The sequence below is a fragment of the Odontesthes bonariensis genome, chromosome 3 (assembly GCF_027942865.1).
Source record: "Odontesthes bonariensis isolate fOdoBon6 chromosome 3, fOdoBon6.hap1, whole genome shotgun sequence".
Taxonomy (NCBI): domain Eukaryota; kingdom Metazoa; phylum Chordata; class Actinopteri; order Atheriniformes; family Atherinopsidae; genus Odontesthes; species Odontesthes bonariensis.
Window position 1 is genome coordinate 26,377,108 of NC_134508.1, and position 19,330 is coordinate 26,396,437.

The following is a 19,330-nucleotide window of genomic DNA, read 5'->3' on the forward strand; positions in this document are numbered from 1 at the left end:
ACGTTGATTTGATTTGATTTGATACTGTAGCATGAGCAAACAGGGAAAATCGCTTCTGTGGAACTAATACATTCAATGTATGTGATTATTTTGTGACTGTTTAGCCATGAGACTGGGTTGAATGATAAAATATTGTCCAAAACCCTGAAAAACCCAGAGTTTTTCCCTGACTCTAAAGGCGTTCGATGAGTTTTCTAACTACCTGAATAGAACATGATTACATCGTGTGCCAGACAGAAGATTTCTAATCCTAGTAACTCTTTTTTCCACATCAGCAAAGTTGGAGTTATCTTCCTTTTTTTGGGTCGTGATCATTCAGCGGGGGGGTACGAACTACTCTGTTTAGCCAGCAGGAGGTGCGCCTTAAAATAAATGGAGTGTGTTTAGAGAAGAAGTAAATGTGACACATTTGTTTTTAATCAGATTTTTTTCAAAACAAGACACTTTGCCTCCTTCACTAAACCTACTTTGTCTTTTTCGATAACCAGAAACGGGTTTCCAGGAGATTATTCAGCAACGTCTCATCATTTAGCTCAAGAAAACGGGTTACCAGGAGACTTCTTGAGGTAATTGCTCCCTTCTCAGGAGCCTGATGTTGTTTTTTCTGCCACCAGCTATGGTTTTCCAAGTTACTAAATTGGATATTCTCATTTCACTTTGTTGTCTTCTTGCCTTTTCATTACTGGTGCTGGGTGGTCAGTTGATTATTCTATATGGTAATTCAAAAGCCCCTAGAGACCGAGGTGCAGCTGCCATATGAACATTAAAGAAAAAATATTATGATTTGACTTAAAATACAACTGCTCATAAGATCAACCCAGCATGTTAAAGTATATCGATGAAGGATACTGCTGCAGTCATCTTCCTGCTCTGGTATACAGTATCCATACATTACATCTTAAATGAAAAAAATGTTTCGGTTCTTCGTTGAGAAATGATTCAACAATCTGAGATACCATAACCGTCAGCATGGTAACACACGGCCATAAATCACAAGCGGCCATATAAACCGAGGTCCAGGCTTTTCTCAAAATGTTACAGCAGTACACTGGTCAGCTGAGCTCCGGTTTGCACCGCCGTGCCTTCACCGTAACCTGAGCCACACGACCACATGCCCCCTGAGCGGCCAGCAGAAAGAAGGGCAGGTGGCAGGTTTATTTGGAAAGATGAAAATGGGATGAATAACAGAGGTTAAGAGGTGTGAGGGGATGGGAAAGGAGGGCATAGGGGTTCTGTGGGGGGTGGGGGAGTTTGCGAGAGGAGGCCATAAAAGCTGTGTAGAGGGCGAGGTGAAGTTAGGGTCACTGCTCACTCAGGGTCCCATGTGATGTCATTTCACCAACACAGTACACGACCTGAGAAACTGCTTGGGAGCTAATTGGTTGAACTGAGGTTATAAATCTTGGTGAAATTTATAGATGCCATTCTGGTCATTCTGCTGAAAAGCTGCCCTTTTGGTCACCAGGTTAGAGGACCTAATCTCTACTCCAACGTTGCTCCTATCACCATTGAAACAACAAAGTTAGCTTTGAACTTCAAATTTAACCTGGAAGCTTGAAGACTGGGATCCATGTTTTTAGTACGCCACTACGCCACACACTTAACCGTCATTCATTCGGGTATTTTTCTAATGCAAGAAAGATCACAGTTTAAAATGTGCTGATGGCCCAATTCAGACGATGGAGCAGTACATAGAATGGCAATGAAGAAAATAAATCTTAATAAAGAAAAACAGGGGGTTTTGATTTCACTGAAAAGATTAATAGCTCCAGGGAAAGAAAATAAAAAAGGCCAGTGGGTTTTAAAAGTATTCAACCAATTCACTATCAAGCCATTTAAAGCAACACTTATGGCCTCTGAAAATGTTCTGCTCTCTCTGGCGCAAAAAACAAAAAATGTAACAAAAATGTACAATAGCCTCCCAGTGTGACTTTGTGTATACGGTAATATTTGACAGAGATCAAGTAGCATTTCACTTGTTTCCACTTGTTCAAAGAATTGTCTGTAAGGGAAATAGGGGGTAAAACACCCACAACATCCGCTCCTATGATCACACATTCCATGCTTAAACACCAGTCTTGTTTCCCTCCTCCATTCATAGGAAAACATATCTGCTTACAGATGTAATTAGGTGAGAGGGCTTGAGCCTCACGGCTTCCATAAAATGAATATGAGCGCTCTAAAATGGAGGGCTGAAAAGGGTGGGTGGTGGACCACAGCACCTCGTGAATTCTGCAATTTGCCGTCTGTTTCTTCGCTCTGAAAAATTCTTGGAAATGTCTTTTCCTGGATGATTTTATTGCACAAGAGCCTGTGTTTTTCTCCATGGCAACCACATAACAGCAGAGCCCAACTAAGCTCTGACTCAACAAACAGAACTCCACAAAATACCCATTTCAGAGCCAGGGTCCCCCCACTCTTCGCTCAGCTTTCCTGCAAACCCTGCCTGAGACTGCTTTTAAACAGAGGTGGAGTGATCCCACGGACTACAAATGGAGGCGCATGCTGTGATTACTCAGGGCATGTATATGACATGCTACAGAAGATATGTGAGAGGCTTGCAGGCTCCTGATGAGCCTCAGGTGTTGCATGGGTTTGAGCTTGTTGTGGACCTGAGCCATAGCAAGTTCAGTACAGTAGGACAGGGAGCATCTGGGTGCTGTTAACCTGCAGAAGCCCCGCTTAAAGCAGCAGCAGGTTCAGAGCAAATACACCGGACAGAGTATTACGTAAAAGTCTGTCTCTTTCACGGTGAGCTAAGCTAGAAGGACGCAGGCGCTCTGCAGCCCTGATGTTGCTGCTAAAGGCAGGCGGGCTGGGGATTAGTGTTGCAGGCAAGCACAGACCCGAGTGCAGGGCATGATGTATGTAACTGTGTAATCTCTATGGCCTTTCCCCAGACAGCAAATCTCCAAGACATAAGGACCAGCAGTGCTGCAAAGGTCCAGCAAAAATTCAACAAATTATGTTAAACAAAACTTTCAGGAAGCTGTCAGACAGGATTTCTTCCATGCTTTGAGAGAGCAGCCTTTTTTAAAATGCATTCTTTAAAGATATATACGTTATTTGAAGGAGACCAAGGGAGTCGTCGTCCCCGCCACCTGTCCTTGAATCGTACTCCTCCCTTAGCCAGCCAGGAGAGGATTTAGTTTGCGGCTTTCTCATTGGTGAACTGTCCACCTTCTTGTCTCGACTAGTTAAGGCCAGTCCTAAGAAAACAAGACAAGTCTGCTAAATTGTAACTCAAGACAACGGCGAGCTCGGCCGCAGTTTCAGCTGCTGTCGAGCAGCTGTGAGGTTGCTAGCATGTGAGGCTTCACTCCTGCAAAAGGACAAAATCAAACAAAATTATCCTATATTTGTTGCATGTACGGTCATTGCAAAGGGGCATGGGAGGCTGCCAACGTTTCTCTTTGCCTCTGCTGTACTCCCTGTCTACCTTGTAGTGAACACAGAGGAGTAAGCCACAGGGAGGGGAGGCCCTGCACAGGAACTCAATAATAACTTTCAGCAGTCTAGCCAGGAGGCTGGAAGCCCAGACTGCGGCTGTTCCCTCGTGTCCTCATTCCTCCCTCCGCATAGCCCCACGCTCCTCCCTTCAACCCCCCTCCTCCCGCTGGCCTGTGTCTGCTCCACAGGACTGATGCATTCTGCAGACAGGCCAGCGCTTTTAAAGAGACACAGGCCACATTTTTATCCCCTGATTCACTGCAGTGGATGAACCCACTAAAGCAGGAGTCCCTCATTTCCAGCCCCTCAATCAAGGACCAGGACTCCATTTCATCCCTTTTCTTAATGATCAAGACGCAAACATGACGCATAATGTGAGCGAATAAATGAACCAAAGTATGTGAAGAGGCTCTCTGTGAGACTGAAGCTGGATTCTTTCATTGCGACTCTCTTTGAAGGTGCCTTTGATGCTTTCTGTAAGTTTTAACAAGTGCAATCAATGTTCTTGGCAGTGAAAGTATATTTTATATCATTGTCATTATAATTTCTGGAGAGCCTTGAATAAGTCTATGAATAAGAACTTTGGAATGACAGTGATAGCGCTGACAGTGCTGTCATATAAATTGCCTCTATTGTTACACTAGATTACAATGTGGTTGCATAGAAACCAAAGCAACAAATAACTATTATCATCAGTGTTTAAGCTGAGGACTAATTACTTATAATAATAGTTGCAATGATAAAAGAGATTTTCAACCTGGAACGAGCAGAAACTGCAACAAAAACAATAATAACGATTACTTCATGAGTTTATGCGTTTCATTCAGCCCACAATTAGAAGTCAAAATTTGTGCATGTGTGAAATGTTGCTTATAAATCCCCTTCTTAATAAAAGGAGTAAGCAGAACCCCTGAATTGAACTAGTTATGGTCTCTTTACAGTGCCAAAAAAAAAGAAAATTCCTGCATTGTATTTTTTCGTCCTATTCTATGTCTTGAACGGAGCATAAACAGAGCTACGACTGAAACATACAACAGCAAGGAAACGATTAAAATTTTAATAGAGTAGAGTGACACAGAAACCTACAAGGGGGCTTCTGCCAAATACACTTTTATTCTCTTGCTGTCAGCACTTCTTTTCTTCATTTAAGACTGTGTGAAGCGGCAGAGGGTCTGAGAACCAAACCCCACTCTGGCAAGAGAAAGAGGTCAATATAACTAATTTAGATAGATATACTTTATCACCCCCCTTTCGGAAATTTCAATTGCTTTCCACGAAGCTTGGCCCATCAGAGCATATCTGCACGCAACAGAAAACAGAGGACATGATCAAAAATAAATGCTTAGACTGAGGAATCGATCACTCTGTGGTTTTGTCCTCCAGCACGACCTCTGTAACCTCGGCTGGTACGGACACAAAGGAGTTCTGAACCCGATAACAGTTCAGCACTGCCTAACTTGTCTGCCTAATGGAGCACTCCACAACACCGGCCACTCCTTATCATTCTGTTTTAGATAAAACAACACTTTGGTGTGTTTGTATTGATTTTTTTTTCTTTTAAAACCAGCTGCGGGTGAGACTTAACTATACAACACAAGGGAAGATATGAGAGATGCAGCAACAAGAGAGGATGGAATATTGATTAATTACAGTGGCTTGAGGAAATCAAAGTAGCAGGTATCAAGTTAAACTAATCTTGACTTTGAGGCAGATGCAACTGAGTCAACAACTAATTGGGTGAAGGACATTGCTGACTGACATATGAGGCAAACACTTTTGGGGTAGGAAAAAATTCAAGGTCGCCACAGCTACCAGAGCTGGAAGAGTTTGCTCGGGATCAATGTCAGAAACAAAGCCATGAGTGGCAAGTGAATCAAAAAGTGCATAAAAACAAGGATTGTCATTCAAATTACCATCGAAAAATCTCCACTGCAGGCGTGCAAGATGCAAATCCTCCATTTTCAGAGACTGGGTTGTGAGCCTGGAGTTTTTTCTTTCTCAAATCTAAGGGAATCCACAGCCTCGAACTAATGACTGTAACAAACACAGTGTTTTTCCTATCTTCAATGAGAGGATTCCTTTTACACAACAACTATATGCACATACAGTGGCATGGAAGTTTCACAAGGTTAACGCGCAGATTGCCTCTATCATCTAAATATCTTGATGGTGCTAAAGGGTTAACACATCAGCTGCAGCATAACAACAATTGAAATCTCTAAGGGAGGTATTAATGCCAGAGGCAGCAAAGCATTACAGCCCCCTGAAATGATAACCCCATTCTGGAAAACCTATAAGGCTGAGCATGGAACAGGCAGCTCAACTTCAGGCCTTTAAAAACTGGGAAGGAAATCACTATGGGGAACGTAGCAGAGACTCAGGAGTGTCTTCATCCCTGAAATCTCCATGAGAATTTCACTGGCTTCAACTTCACGTATTGTCATGGCCTAACAATGTTGTTATTCCCACTTAAGTCAGATGTGCAAACTAAATAAGGCCAGCTGACTATACGTCTGTTTTTGGACAAAAGAAGGACGCCTGGATCTGCGTTTGAACAAAACAACTTACTGTTCGTTACTCTGTGGTGTGCCGGGCACTTTGTGAGGGTGACGCATACCCAAACAACACCAAGTCACTGAATCACTGGTGTTTACGCAGCCACATAATTCTGCACCATCTGTAGGGCTCAGGTTTCATCTTCTGTGTAACATAACTGACATGCTCGCTGCGCTGCAGTCCTCTGAAACATTTGAAAAATACAGCAAGCTCGTAAATCAAAACAGATCTCTAGCTCAGAATATATCTTTATGCACAGCAGTGATAAGTACTTCACAGGGACGTCTCTCTTGTGCCCTCGAACTCTGAACCAGCACTCACCTCCTTCACCTTACAAGGCAGATGCAAGATGAAAAAAAGGCAATGAACTTCTGACCTGTCATTCAGACAGCAGAGGAAGCTTTGCAGCTTGGGGGCAACCAGAGTCCACCATCCACTCTGTCTCTCCTCCCCTCGGTGTCTCACCCTACCATCTCATAAAGCCCCTGTAAAAACCTGCTGCTCCCCCTTTTATGGCTGCCAGATGGTGGGGAGGCCTGCTTGCCTCTGGACTTGCCTCTCTAGTCTAGTAAAACCAGTTGACCTCGGCAACATAAAAACTGCTATTTATGAAAAGGCTTGGAACAAAACACACAAACATCCTGCCACTGAAACAATCCAACGCCATCTCATCTCCCAAAGAGCCCTTTTACAAGATGAGAGTCGAATATATGCGCATGTGTACCCTCACACTGTGGTGGTGGTGAAGTGCAGATGTAAAGACTACACCCAGGTACATTTTTTTTTAAATTCTGTGTGAAGGGGGTTTTATTTGCGTGCCTTGGGTGTGAGCGCACGGCTTTGGCAGCGTCTAAAATTCTCCCTGAGAAACGGAGAAGCAAAACAAACACAGCCGTCTGCATTCAGGTCGAAGCTGAACCGCAGAACCACAGTCTGGCCTGCGGTTCACAACGTTCTGTTCCAGCACTGACTTCATCTAAAACAAACACTCTCAAGACCCATCCACCTCAGCCAGAGGGAGAAGAATCTGAAGAAAAAGTTTGGATTTGAACTCCATTAACAACCCACCACCTCCACTCACACGCTGCCACTTCTCTGACCGATGTTTTCACCAAGTGCTGCGCAAACTCAAATCTCCTCATTCACTTGTCACTTGTGTAGGAGTTGCGCTCTTTGACGGCATGCTCGGATTGAATCCAATGTTTGAGAGTGAGCAGAGCTGGGTGGGAAAGCGGGTTAAAAGGCCACAGATCGCCTTGCTATAAAAGAGTGGTCAAATCAATAGCTTCCTTTTACTGTGAATCAATTAAAGTGATTATCTGGTCTTCCAATAACAACTGTCTTCCCCTTTGCTCACCTCAGATGGCCCTTTCTTCTCACTTTATTTGTTCTGCCAGTTGGAATCTACCATTTATGCCCTGCAATTCAACCTGACCTCTGGGCAACCCCTGGCATGGCTGCCTAAGCCATTAGGTTAGCTGTGTCTGCAGGTTATTAGTGTGATAAAAGTTTACTGTCCTTCCAGCCACTCAGCACGGCTGCTGTTTAACGCCTTTGAAGAACAAGTCCGTGGGACATTTCACACAGCAGAGTGGCCATGAGGGCTTTTGGTCACTCACAAATATACCTGAAAGAGAAACATATTTTCATCCAAAGAAGTAACTAAACGAATGTAAGAAAAACAGAGCAAAGCAGAATGATGAATCAAACCAGAGCATCCTCTGTGCGTTGGCTCTGTGGAAATATGTAGACAAGAGGGCTGGGGGGGGGGGGGGCTGTGCTATGTTTTCTCCTGTGCGGCAGAAGCTGTGGGCAGCCAAGCTAACTGCAGCCTCAGCACTTCTCTCCATATTCTCCAGTTTCAAGCCAAGAGAGAACAAAGGCAAAGAACTAAGCTGCTGCAGAGGTAATGAGGACAAAGGCATGCAGCATAGGAGAGTGTGCCCTCAATAACGAGTGCTGCTGCAGTCTATGATGGAGTCCTGTTGGACAGCAGGGATAAAAATCCATGCAGCTGCTCTGCACAGCCACTCAGCCTGACTGTAGTCTACCCACAGACAGCAGGGACTGAAGCCCATCCCCATCTACACTGCAGCTCAGTCTACCACAAAATGGAAACCACAATGTGAGTGGAATTTGCTTGGAGACACACTGAGATCCCTATAATGTGGCAGTAAAAATCCATTAAAACTGTTAATTCCACTTAGGTTTCTTAGCAGCGCATTATCTCAGTGCGGCAAAAATGTTTTTCGCTGTTAACTGCAAATAGAACGGTGGCTCCATAACGTTACTGCAAAACAAGGTTGGGAGGTGGATTGAAAGAAAGAAATGTCTGTGAAATGTAAAAAAGAAATTGTGGGACTTGATGTGATATGATGCTAATGATGAACCGTCAAGACATCAAGAAAAATGTGTCAGAGGACAGAGCTGAACTTTCACAAATGACATCTCTGAGTATGACAAACAGTGCGAGCTGTGCTGTGAAATATTATGGTACCGCAGGGCACGGAATTGAGGAAATCTGAATGATTACTAACGGGAGAATCCCGACTAAACTTAAGGGTGCACCCTTTATCCATCATGTGCCAAAGTCAGAACGAGTCTCCTGAGCTCACCAATTGGAATCAAGGATGTGTTGAAGACGGAAAAAGCTTGTGATGGGAAGAATTTTACAGCAAAAAATAAACTTGGAACAAGTGAAGAGCAGCTCCTAAAAGAGTCTTCTGGAGTAGGTATTTTTTAAGCACGTATCGTGCTGTGAGTCCAAACAATAATTGGTTGTTTCTTTGCAACAGCAAAGTTTGAAAGTTTCAGGAATGACTTGTTTACGTCTGTTCTTGCAGGCTGAACCTCATCTTACAGCGGATCCAAGCCAAACATTGAAACATGTTTACATCGTTCATGTATTAATAAGGATAGCTATAGTGGGTTTCTTTTTTTCTTAGCTATTAGTTAAAAGCTATTTCTTAAAGGTAAATACAGGTTTTCTTACATTATTAACCCCAAATGTCTTTAGTTTTGAATATGGAGGCATTCCACAGAGGCCGTTTTGGCAGCTCTTGGCTGTAAAGCTGTGTCAGTGCCAGCCCCACCCCATTAAGACCGAACCCTGCATATCATGTGTTTCCACTTTACCGACAGGGTGGAAATGACCTCAACGCAGTAAAAGATGACAGGGGTGCTAGCGCTGTTCACCAGATGTGAGCAGAAAAAGGGAGAGAAAAAAGGAGGAGGAGGAGGAAGGGGAGAGAAAACCATTCGCCTGAAGAATTCACTGCAAACCCCCGAGGAGCCCTGTGATTGAGGGTTCAAGTAGAGCTCCAGAGGTTCCTGGTGTATCTCAGCGGCACCCAGGGAGCACATACCCTCCTGTCCGAGACAGACACCAAAATGCACACACACTCATGCATACACATACAGGTGGTCATGCATGTGCACACACACTTATGCACCCAAAAAAAAAAAAAAACCCACTGTCATTCCACTGCACCTGCTTGCAACACAAAAGCCACTTCCTCCCACTGTGTCCAGCCAAGCCCATTTATCCCATTTAGCACAGCCTGCACCACAACAAAAAGGCAGAGAAATTAGGGAGTTGCTCTGATGATAGGGCGTCTAATCTCTTTGGAGGGACTCATTATACCAACAGCCTGTACAGTTCAGCAGTTGAAAGGGGCGAATTAAATATGGACATACAGTGATGGGCGTCTTTGTCAAGATGAGCACACCAACAATACCCTGTTATTACCTCAGGAATAATTCATACATTCCATATGGGACAGACGCCTCCAACCAGACTACCTTCTCTGCATCTGATATAACACAATCGACTGATACTAGAGCAAGTGCAAATTTAATATGTTCAAAATACCTGCTTTTTGTTTTTACCCTATGTTCAATGTTTCATGTGTATGTAAAAACTGTCCTGTCATCATCTTTCTATTTTCCTTTGCCATCTATTGAGTAAAATGGGGACAGGTGACTGGACATCCAGCCGATTACACCTATTGGCATATAAGAGAGAGGTGATAAATTTTGATGATAATCTGAAAAGGAGCTTCAAGTTTTTTTCAGAACGATGCGAGCGCTAGCTCTTTTCTTGACATCAGCCACACACTGCTTAAGACACCAGGCTTATGATAGTCCCCTCATTACAGGATAAAGGGTGGGCCTGCTCTATTTCAGGCCATGGCTGTGTATGTCTGCGCTTGTCGACTGGCTGGAAATAGAGCCAGAAGCTTGTCAATGTCACAAGCGCAAGGCAGTTGGCACAGCAATGACAGTACGGGCAGTCACACAACTAGCAGACACCTGCAAAAAGAGAGTGGGGGTGTGAGGAGATGTCCCTTGCTTGTGAGCAACTGAGGCCCATCTTTACGCTTGTCTTTTTAAATATAAACCCCGTTGTACTGATACTGAATGAAAGCGCAGAAAGTGTGAGCTGGGTGGGGCAGGTGGCTAACTCTTTAGCAGGTTGCATTTGCAAAGACACATTGCATTCTGCTATTTAATGCAAGGTCGCAGGGGGAAAAAGGTCCTTCTGACCAGATGATGCCGTGGTAAAGAGTGACAAATCCTGGGGTGACCGTAATACTGAATAAATAACGCTCCCCTCTCACTGCCATAGAGTCCGCTAGGACAGCTGTGCTGAATTCATTTGATACGGTGCCTGCTGACAGTGCTGCATTGCCCCGTCTCTGCAGGAAAGCATGATTAGGTGGTCTAAAGAGCACACGGGGGCTTGCAGCGTTTAAGGACAGAATAATTGTTCCCCTACAAGCTCTGACCTCAGCAAAAATAGTATTCTGAAGAAATAAAACATATTTGGAGTTGTTGGGTTTGGAGCTCTTAATGCTCTTAGAGCAGATTTCAAGATGCAATGTTCAGGTGGCACATCAGATACACAAGAGATCAGGCATCTGTTACAGCACAGAGCAAAACAGGAGAGAGCCAAAAATGTGGATCCCACTCATTCGTGCATTTAGGGAACACTTGAAATGAGCCTGGAGGATGGTTATGAGGTCATCCTGACAAACTAGCACTACCTCCACGTCTATCTATCTATCTATCTATCTATCTATCTGAATTCAAGAGATGGATGGTGAGTTTTCGTTTGTCCAAAGTGAGACAAGCAGCCCTCACACTCCTGAACAGCACAATGATACATGTGCAGCACATCGTATGTAGGCCAGTTTGAATACAGACTCATACAGCATGTGCTGACTACAGTGGAGGTGGAGATCTAAGTATAATGCAGTGTGAGGGGGAGTGCAGTAGGAGATCTCAGCAGTTGAGAGGAGGAGAGCCTGTGTTTGTGCCTCTGTTCGTGTGTGTCCTACAGGGTCGAGGAGGTGTCAAACTGAGGAGGTGAGTGGTAGCGACGAGGCAGCGGAGGTGTCAGTCAAGAAGGTCTCAGTGATGGAGAGGGGGAGATTTTACGCGGCACTGGCCTGTGGGAGAAGCGATGCAGAGTTGAGGAGGAGGAGATGGAAAAAGGACAGCAGGGAGGCAGCAGGAGGAGGAAGAGGAGGAGGAGGAGGAGAGTTGTGGAGTCACAGTGCAAAGGCTAGAATGAGAGAGGATAGGCAGGGAATTGAGGAGGGAGAGGTCTCTGAACTGTAAGAGGTCTGTGCACTGTGAGGTCTGTGCGTACGCATGTGTGTGTTCGTTCTGGCGCGCTTCTTTGAGCCCATCAGCCATAGAGCACGAAGTTCTTATTTAGCACAGGAAGAGCAGCTCTGCTTAGCAACCACAGGCGCCCTCCAATCACAAGCCTACAGAGCAGACTCTGACTGAAGATGAGCCCTTTATGAGAGTGTGTGGAGTCTGACGGAGGCCTCAAAATATTGTGGTCCAGACCTGCCCACATGCAGAAAGACATTAAAAACAGATTTGATTTGAACTTTTATGTCACTGTCACACAAAGATATAACTACACTCACACCCATCTGTCTCCTCCGCTTCACCGTCTTCTGATCTCAGCAGAGAATTCAAAGTTAATCTAAACCATCCTAATCCTAAAATAAATTATGCATATCCCAAAGAGCAATAGAGTTGTGTAAATCCCTAAAACATTCATTCTCCTTTCCCCACAGAAACAGCACTGTGCAGCAACTTGGCACTGCACCAGTTGCAAGTGAACCGATAGCAGCCCCCCGATAGTGATCTGCTAGCCATCAAAACAGGAGGCACAAACAAGATTTGGCCCGAATACTGTCTGAACACTGAGCAGTCTGTTTGGTTTAGCTGCGTGAGCTAATCCTCCTGATAGCTTTGAAGGTGTTTGGTGGGCGGATTGTAGGCGAGAGCAGCATGCCGATTTGTCATATGGCACCAGCAGGGCCTACTTCTGCTCTGGCTGGAGCTCCATTAGCACATCTCCAATGTGGTCTAACAGTTCTGTGGAGCTGCAGGTCATTAAAGAGGGAAAATTTAAAGGGATAAACATTACATTCCTGTTTGCGTGTCTTTTGTCCTCTAAGTCCCATCAGACAAGCACTCTGAATTGGTATGTGCTGTTGCATTGTTGGTTTCTCTGTAATGTACTCTTTGTGGTATATCTAATTCATGCTCTAATTACAAAATTCCAGAGGGAGTGGCTATAAATTGTGAGGATGTTTTGAGTGGGCTCATGAGGGAGGAGAGAGTCTGGGTCTTTCTGAAATGACTGTCCGGCGAAGATGACGGTTTTGATGTGCACTGTGGTCTTTGCATTCCAGGAGTTATGTGGGATTATCAGAGTTTAAAGCCCCCTGACTGCAGCAGCTTAGTAGCTCAGCAAGCAGCAGATGCAGACTCCAGGATTTCCTGTCTACGCACCAGATGGGCCTGACTCTTAATCACAGAGCTGGAAATCAGGAGGTGATCGAGGAGGAATTGATGATGATTGTGGAATAACACTAACTCAATACAGGCATCTGTTCTGCCACTAACAGCCCGACCAACTGACTGAATGACTGGCTTGTTGACTGCAGTCACAGCCAGTGCTCATCTCCTCCTTCGTCTCATCAGCACTGATCAACACTAATCATCCTCCTCCTCCCTCACTCCTCGAGATATACAAGAAGTCCTTCGCACATTAGTACTGTGCTGTGTCATCGAGGTTTAGAGAGAAGCAACACCCATGTAAAATGATCAGATAGAAAATCAGGCAATTAAGTATGTCAAACATTCTTGAAATGCCCTCTTGCTTTAGTTTTAGGGTCTTTTTCACATCCCATTTGCCTAACTTGGATTCGTGCATTCATGTGTTTGCAAAATGTGTAAATGCCAAACAGAAAGCAGTACTAAAAGAAAAATAACTATAGTACTGTGCTTGAAGATGAATTGCAGGATATAAAGCAAATCAATTCAAACATTTGTTTACTTAATTCATGTGTACTATTTGAGTATATTCATATGTGACCCCTGCTGTCTTTACAGTACACTGTAAAGTACACTGGAGCCTTGCTTTCCTCTCTGAACACATAAAACATAATAACATTTCAGTGTTGGAAGTATCTTTGATTTCCACTTGTTGATACTTGAAGTACTTTGTGATGTCTTTGCTGCTTCATTCAGACATTTCATTTGTAATGCAACTTGGTGTTTGTGGCACAATACTTTGACAGAAGTAAAGAATCGGAATACTTCTTCAACCGTAGTATTTTTATAGGAAATATTAGTAAAAAAGTACTATGAGATAATTTTGTATAGATTCCCTGCTATAATAAAGGCAATCTATTTAAAATATTAGAGCTAATATTGATATAGCATGAGACAAAAAAGCAAAAATACGGTTTTAGCTCTCCAAATGGATCAAAGAAAAATAGGAATACTAAATAGGAAAATGTTTTTGTTTATATTATTTGATCAATTCATTGCAATTCATTTGCACAACAGATTTTTACAAGAGAGTTTGATCATGTAATCAAATAACAGCATCATACTTCTGTCAAAAGTCCATTAATGCTAATACTGAATTATTTCCCAGTCCCATCACAATTAGACACGCAGACACCACCACAGGCTCCAATCTGTCTTTGAGCACATAACCAGGAAAGCGGTGACACAGCAGTCTCACAAGCACGGGTTTCCCACCCTCAGAGAGGCTGGAGGTTACAGACCTATCCCCACATCACCCAAAGAAACAAGGCAATCACAAAGAACCACTGCTGCACTTCACAGCCCCTGAAAGCCCGGCCCTCAAACAAAGGAGGCGGCAGGTCTTTAGCACACATTACCCATGAGAGAGCCCCAGCTGACACCCTTTTAACATGGGGTCATCACTGCCAGAATGAAGGCCACAACCCCTGGGAGCTCCTGACACCCCTTTGGCTTGACAAGCCGCCCCTGCTTTGGCCACAACGCTCTGGTCAGCAGTCACGGACTGGCTGGCTGGCTGGCTGGCTGGCTTGGGGGGGGGGGGATGAAGTTTCCAAGGACAAGTTGGAGAAAGCGAATTAAGCTAAAAGTTCACATCAGAAATTTGAGGCACCGGTGGTGCGATTGAAAAACATGCAAATTGTTAATTAAATGTGAATGATAGTTTAATGCAAGTGATGTGGGTGAGTTGGGTTTTAGCTGGCTGGGTCAGACGGGCCCATCAAGGACCAAAGAGATTCCCCATGTCAGCTTTCAGGACTTAGAAGAGGTCAGCAGACAGATGGGAATGGAAATGAGCCGGCAGTGAGCCCATTTTAATCTGCCTCATACAGCTGATCCAGTCATAACACTTGCCTGTTTACATGCAAACACACGTGTACTGGATATATGCATAAAGGCGCCCACACACAAGCGCAGATGGACGCACAGTTAGCTGATGTTGGAGGACGCAGAGAAAAATGAACATTCTTTCATTCACTTTTTACGAAACCAAGTTGCACCACCCTTTAAGCCTTTGATTCACGCTCTGGTTTACTCCAGGTTTGAGGCTAATTGCATCAAGTGTGGAGGACAATGGGATGGAAAAAGGCATAAATTGGCCTCACTTGGATGGTTTTAATATCCATTCCATTATGGAGGGTCCACACAGTTCTCCAGAGTCTCGTTTAACTCTCCACTCAGTCAGATGAGTGATCACATTGCCCACACTTCTTAGGGATTTTGTTTTTACAGTTAATGCTCAGAGGTATTTTACTTTGGCCTGAAAGATTTGTTTTAAAATTTGTTCCAATCGTCTTTTTTGAAGATTTCTATGCTAATCAGAACAGTTAATATTTGAGTTGCTAAATGCAAGGATCAGCACAGTGGAGAGAGTCTTTTAAATCAAGTCAGACATTCTAAAATCAAAGTAGTCACAACCTTGTCAGAGTTCAAACAAACAGCAAAACACAGTATTGTTTAATAAGAATCAAGCTGCTATTAAGAATATCGTTTGCTTCATATATTTCTCTATCATCTATCAGGAAACCATCTGGCTAGTGGACTGAACAAGAGGCCATGTGATTGGATGGTGTGAAAAAAATGGGGGGTTGGCTGGGTCATTGTCTTTGGAGGAAAGGTCAGAGGTTATGGCCCTTTGACAACACATGTCAAGGCCTGGCTCAAACACTTTGCATCTTCTGAATGAGAAAGTCTGCGGCGTCCTCTCTGCAATCTGCCCTCATCTGCACATTAGGCAAACAGCGAAATTACCAAATGCTGGATTTGATGCAAAACAGATCTCCTGATATGGCCTTTGTTTTTGTGAGCTGGCTGCAGTGTTTCTCCATTCACAGCTATAATTCCAAATTACATTCCAGAAACTCTGGACCAATAATCCTTTAAGCAGCGAAGACACAGACATCGCCGTATCTGCACGAATCCCCTCGTACAGTACATGGGGAGGCAGTCTAGACAGATGATATAAGCAGACAAGGTAACCTGTCTCTTATTAATAAAACACCCTGACATCAGAGAGAGGCTGTGGCAGACCGATAACATTGTGTCTTCATTTCATGGGTAAGCCGAGCCAAACGCAGGCTGTGAGCCCCGGCGCGGCCTTTCAGCAGCTTGGCCTGTCAGCCTGATGTATGGGAGAGTGCTGGTGTGCAGCTCCCCGAGGACCGGGCCTGTCTGCTAACTGGAACACAACTGACAGTGAACCACAGCAAATATGCACTGCCCCCTCCACCACGCTGCCTCCATGATGCTCAGACCCTGTGAGCAGTTTATCACACACACGCTGAAAGACTGTCAGCGCGGGACTCAACATTTTGAGGAAATATAGAACTTGCAGGTGATACATCAAGACCTGCTGACTGCTGTTAGGGAGATATCAACCACAGGTTCAAGACTTGTTTTTTTTTTTGTTTTTTTTAATTGGAGACACTTGCAAACTGTCAGGAGCATCTCGGTTAATGGAAAAACATGAAATTATAAGCAGTGAATTCCAAGAAACAAAAATCTTTTCTGAAACTGTTTTCTACTTTTTTGAAATGGAGTAATGAGCATCTCCTGGCTTCTGCTCAGAGCCGTGGTGATGCATTCAGAGATGTCCACTCATTATCAGAGTCCCACATAACAGCTGCTCTGTGACGAAGAAACAGCCACCTCGTCCCCCTGGCCCTGAACATCTCTGACCCACGCAAGGAGCTACAACCCCCTCTATCTCTCTCTCACAAACACACACGCACATTTCCATATTCCAATCCTCATTAAACCCTTCCCCACAACATGTTACCGGTTCCCCTGCCCCTCTCTGCTCTCTCACACTCATAAAATATATCATTGAGAGTTCATTCATCATAATGCAGATGCCCTTGGGTCACTCTGAGGGGGTGGGGTGAAGTGGGGGAGCTTTCTGGGATGGGATGGATGCTCTGGGGCACAAGCTGGTGGCTTCAGTTCACCTCTTTGAGACGTATATGTGAGTGAGGTGTTTCATGGTGCAACCACAGACCAGAGAAGCACAGCGAGATGTGACTGGGAACACTTGTGAGACATACAATCAATCAATCAAAAGAAAGAAAAAAAGACTGTGGCAGGCCTAATGAGAAAGAAGTCAAAATGAAAGTTGATCAATGCATTTGATGCTGAGCTGTTGAAATATCCACAGACTATAATATTACAACGTTCCTCAAAAGCAGAATAAATGATAAGAGTGTGACTTACTCTGCAGGATTTACTGGGCAGTTTCCCCTTCAGGTCGTATTTTCCTTTTAACTCTTTTAGCAGGTGCTCCAGGTGACTTTTCTCTTTGTCGGCGTAGTCCGGGTCTAAGAGCACATAAGCCCGCCAGTTGGCGGAGTCGAAGCCCCAGTGGACAGTCCGGTTCTCTAGTCTCTTGTGGCTGTGGACCACAAACTTGTGAGGCGGATACATAAGTCTGCAGTCCATGCACTGGATGCAAGCGGCAGCCGGACCGCTGTACAGTTCCGGGACAAACAGGCCTTTACACCGGCCAAAACATTCGTGATACACTTTGAAGCTTTTCTCGGTTCTCTCCAACTCCAGGGAGCCCAACTCCTTGTTGCAGTGAGGAGGGTACGTCCCGCCGTAGATGAGCGCGTTGCAGAGGCGCTCAGCATCCGTCTGAGTGATCAGCCCGCAGGAAGGCGCCGAGAAGGGCAGGATACCCACCACTTTGAGGATCTCCAGCTGGTCCGCCGTGCACCTGGAGCAGTAGATGTGCAGGTCGTCGCACACAGAGTTGATCTGCTGGAGGGAGAAATCTCTCAGGACGCTGTTCAGGATCTGCGGCAAGCACAGCCGCTTCTCCCCGCCGACCACGAAGCAGGAGATGGGCTCTCGCTCCAGCACCGTCTCGCACCTCTCCGTGGAGCGGTCGGACGGAATGAAAAGTGGGCCAGACATCACCGGAGGTGTCTGAGTCGGCAGGGAGAGCATCATCTCTGCGGATTTTCCATCTTTACAGAAGAACGAGTCCTGGTGCCACCGAGCGGAGAACGCCGCCGGTCCGCCGAGAGAGCGACTTGAACTCAGATGGAACTGCTTCAGAGTTTGCTGGAGTCCGGGATGGGGCTGGAAGCTCGTGCCCTCCATGTTGTCGTCGGTTGGAAACGGGGGTTCGGACCTAAAAATGAAAGCAGACACTGACTTTTCGGAGCGGGCGTCCTCAGCATCCGGCAACAAGCTCCATAACGAGCATTTCCATGTCAGCAGAGAAGCTTCCCAGCGCGTCCATTCAGAAAAACGAAAGCCGCTGAAATCATAGGGCAGTTCCTGTAAACGACGCAAATAAAGTCGTCAACTTGGAGACTGAAAACTTGTATTATCCAGCGTACAATCACCGGGTACAATGTTTTAGCGCTCCTGCGGTTTTACGCACTCCTAATGTGCGCCCGAAATAAGCCTCGTCTGCTCAGTCTGGCGTACTCTCAGTCTGTCTCCCCACTCACTCAGTGTGTGAGTCTCTCCCTCTCTCTGCCTCTCTGTTTGTTTGTGTCTGGTTCAGTCATTGAATCCCAGCCAGGAATGTGACTGACTCCCCGGGCTGGCTCTTCCCTCAGCCAGCTGTTCCTCCCCCTGCTACATGGCAGCTGCACATAAAAAAGAAAAAAAAAAGAAAAAAAAAGTGAAAGAAATAAAAAAGCTTTCTAAACCGAGGTGAGGGTGGAGCTCTGGAAAACGAAGTTCATACCGAAAATATACACACCAAGTCAGGTTGCAAATCTGCACTTCTGTGATTCATTTGCAGAAAGTGTTGAGGACACGAGACGGAAAATCTGTTTCCTTCTGGATGTTAGTTTGAAACCGCAGAAGTGGGACACTTTGACTGCAATCCACTGAATTTCAAATCGGCAACATATTTCGCATAGTGTAGATAAGTTTGAGTATTTTCCAATTCATTTACACATGAACAATAAACAGAACACATGTACACTCTATGAAACAGAAGGATTACAAGTGTTAACTAATAGGCACACATAATGACCATTTTCCTGAGCTGAGTCCGGTTTTCTGAGTAGATTATTTAGCAGAATATTTATTCTCCTGTCCTGTTTACTTAGGTTGGTCTTTTCCATAAACTACTTGATAAACGATCTTCAAATACTGCTGGTGAAGTATCAGCAGTCTTCGCAGCTGATAGATGGGTCTTCGTGTTACTCCGCTTCAGTAGCCTATCTATTTCTGCCATCACTCACTTTATATTTCCGGTTCTCAACGTTAAAGGCACGTAAAGCCTGAAATAGTGGAATCCAAGTTCGCTTCATCAAGTTCAATCTATTATTACAGTTTTCATATCCGTTCGAGCTTCTACTCGGAAGGAGACGTTGCGGCTTTATTTGAAAGTTTTGTCTCTTGCATGTTGTATTATTCAAAATGGGGCTACTTTGCCATTTGGGAGTTCGTGCAAGAGGGCCCTCAGTGGTGAGCTGAAATGTATTAAAAAGGCCAATCA

General features: G+C 44.8%; 1 protein-coding gene across 1 annotated transcript in view; it reads right to left on the reverse strand.

The window, feature by feature from the left end:
* Positions 1 to 18,472, reverse strand: part of skib (v-ski avian sarcoma viral oncogene homolog b) — a 35,688-nt gene extending 17,216 nt beyond the window's left edge. Inside the window, exon 1 of the mRNA XM_075461307.1 lies at positions 17,080 to 18,472. Coding sequence (XP_075317422.1) covers positions 17,080 to 17,970 — 891 coding nt within the window. The 5' untranslated portion in view covers positions 17,971 to 18,472. The remainder of the gene's footprint in view (positions 1 to 17,079) is intronic.
* Positions 18,473 to 19,330: the final 858 nt, after the last annotated feature.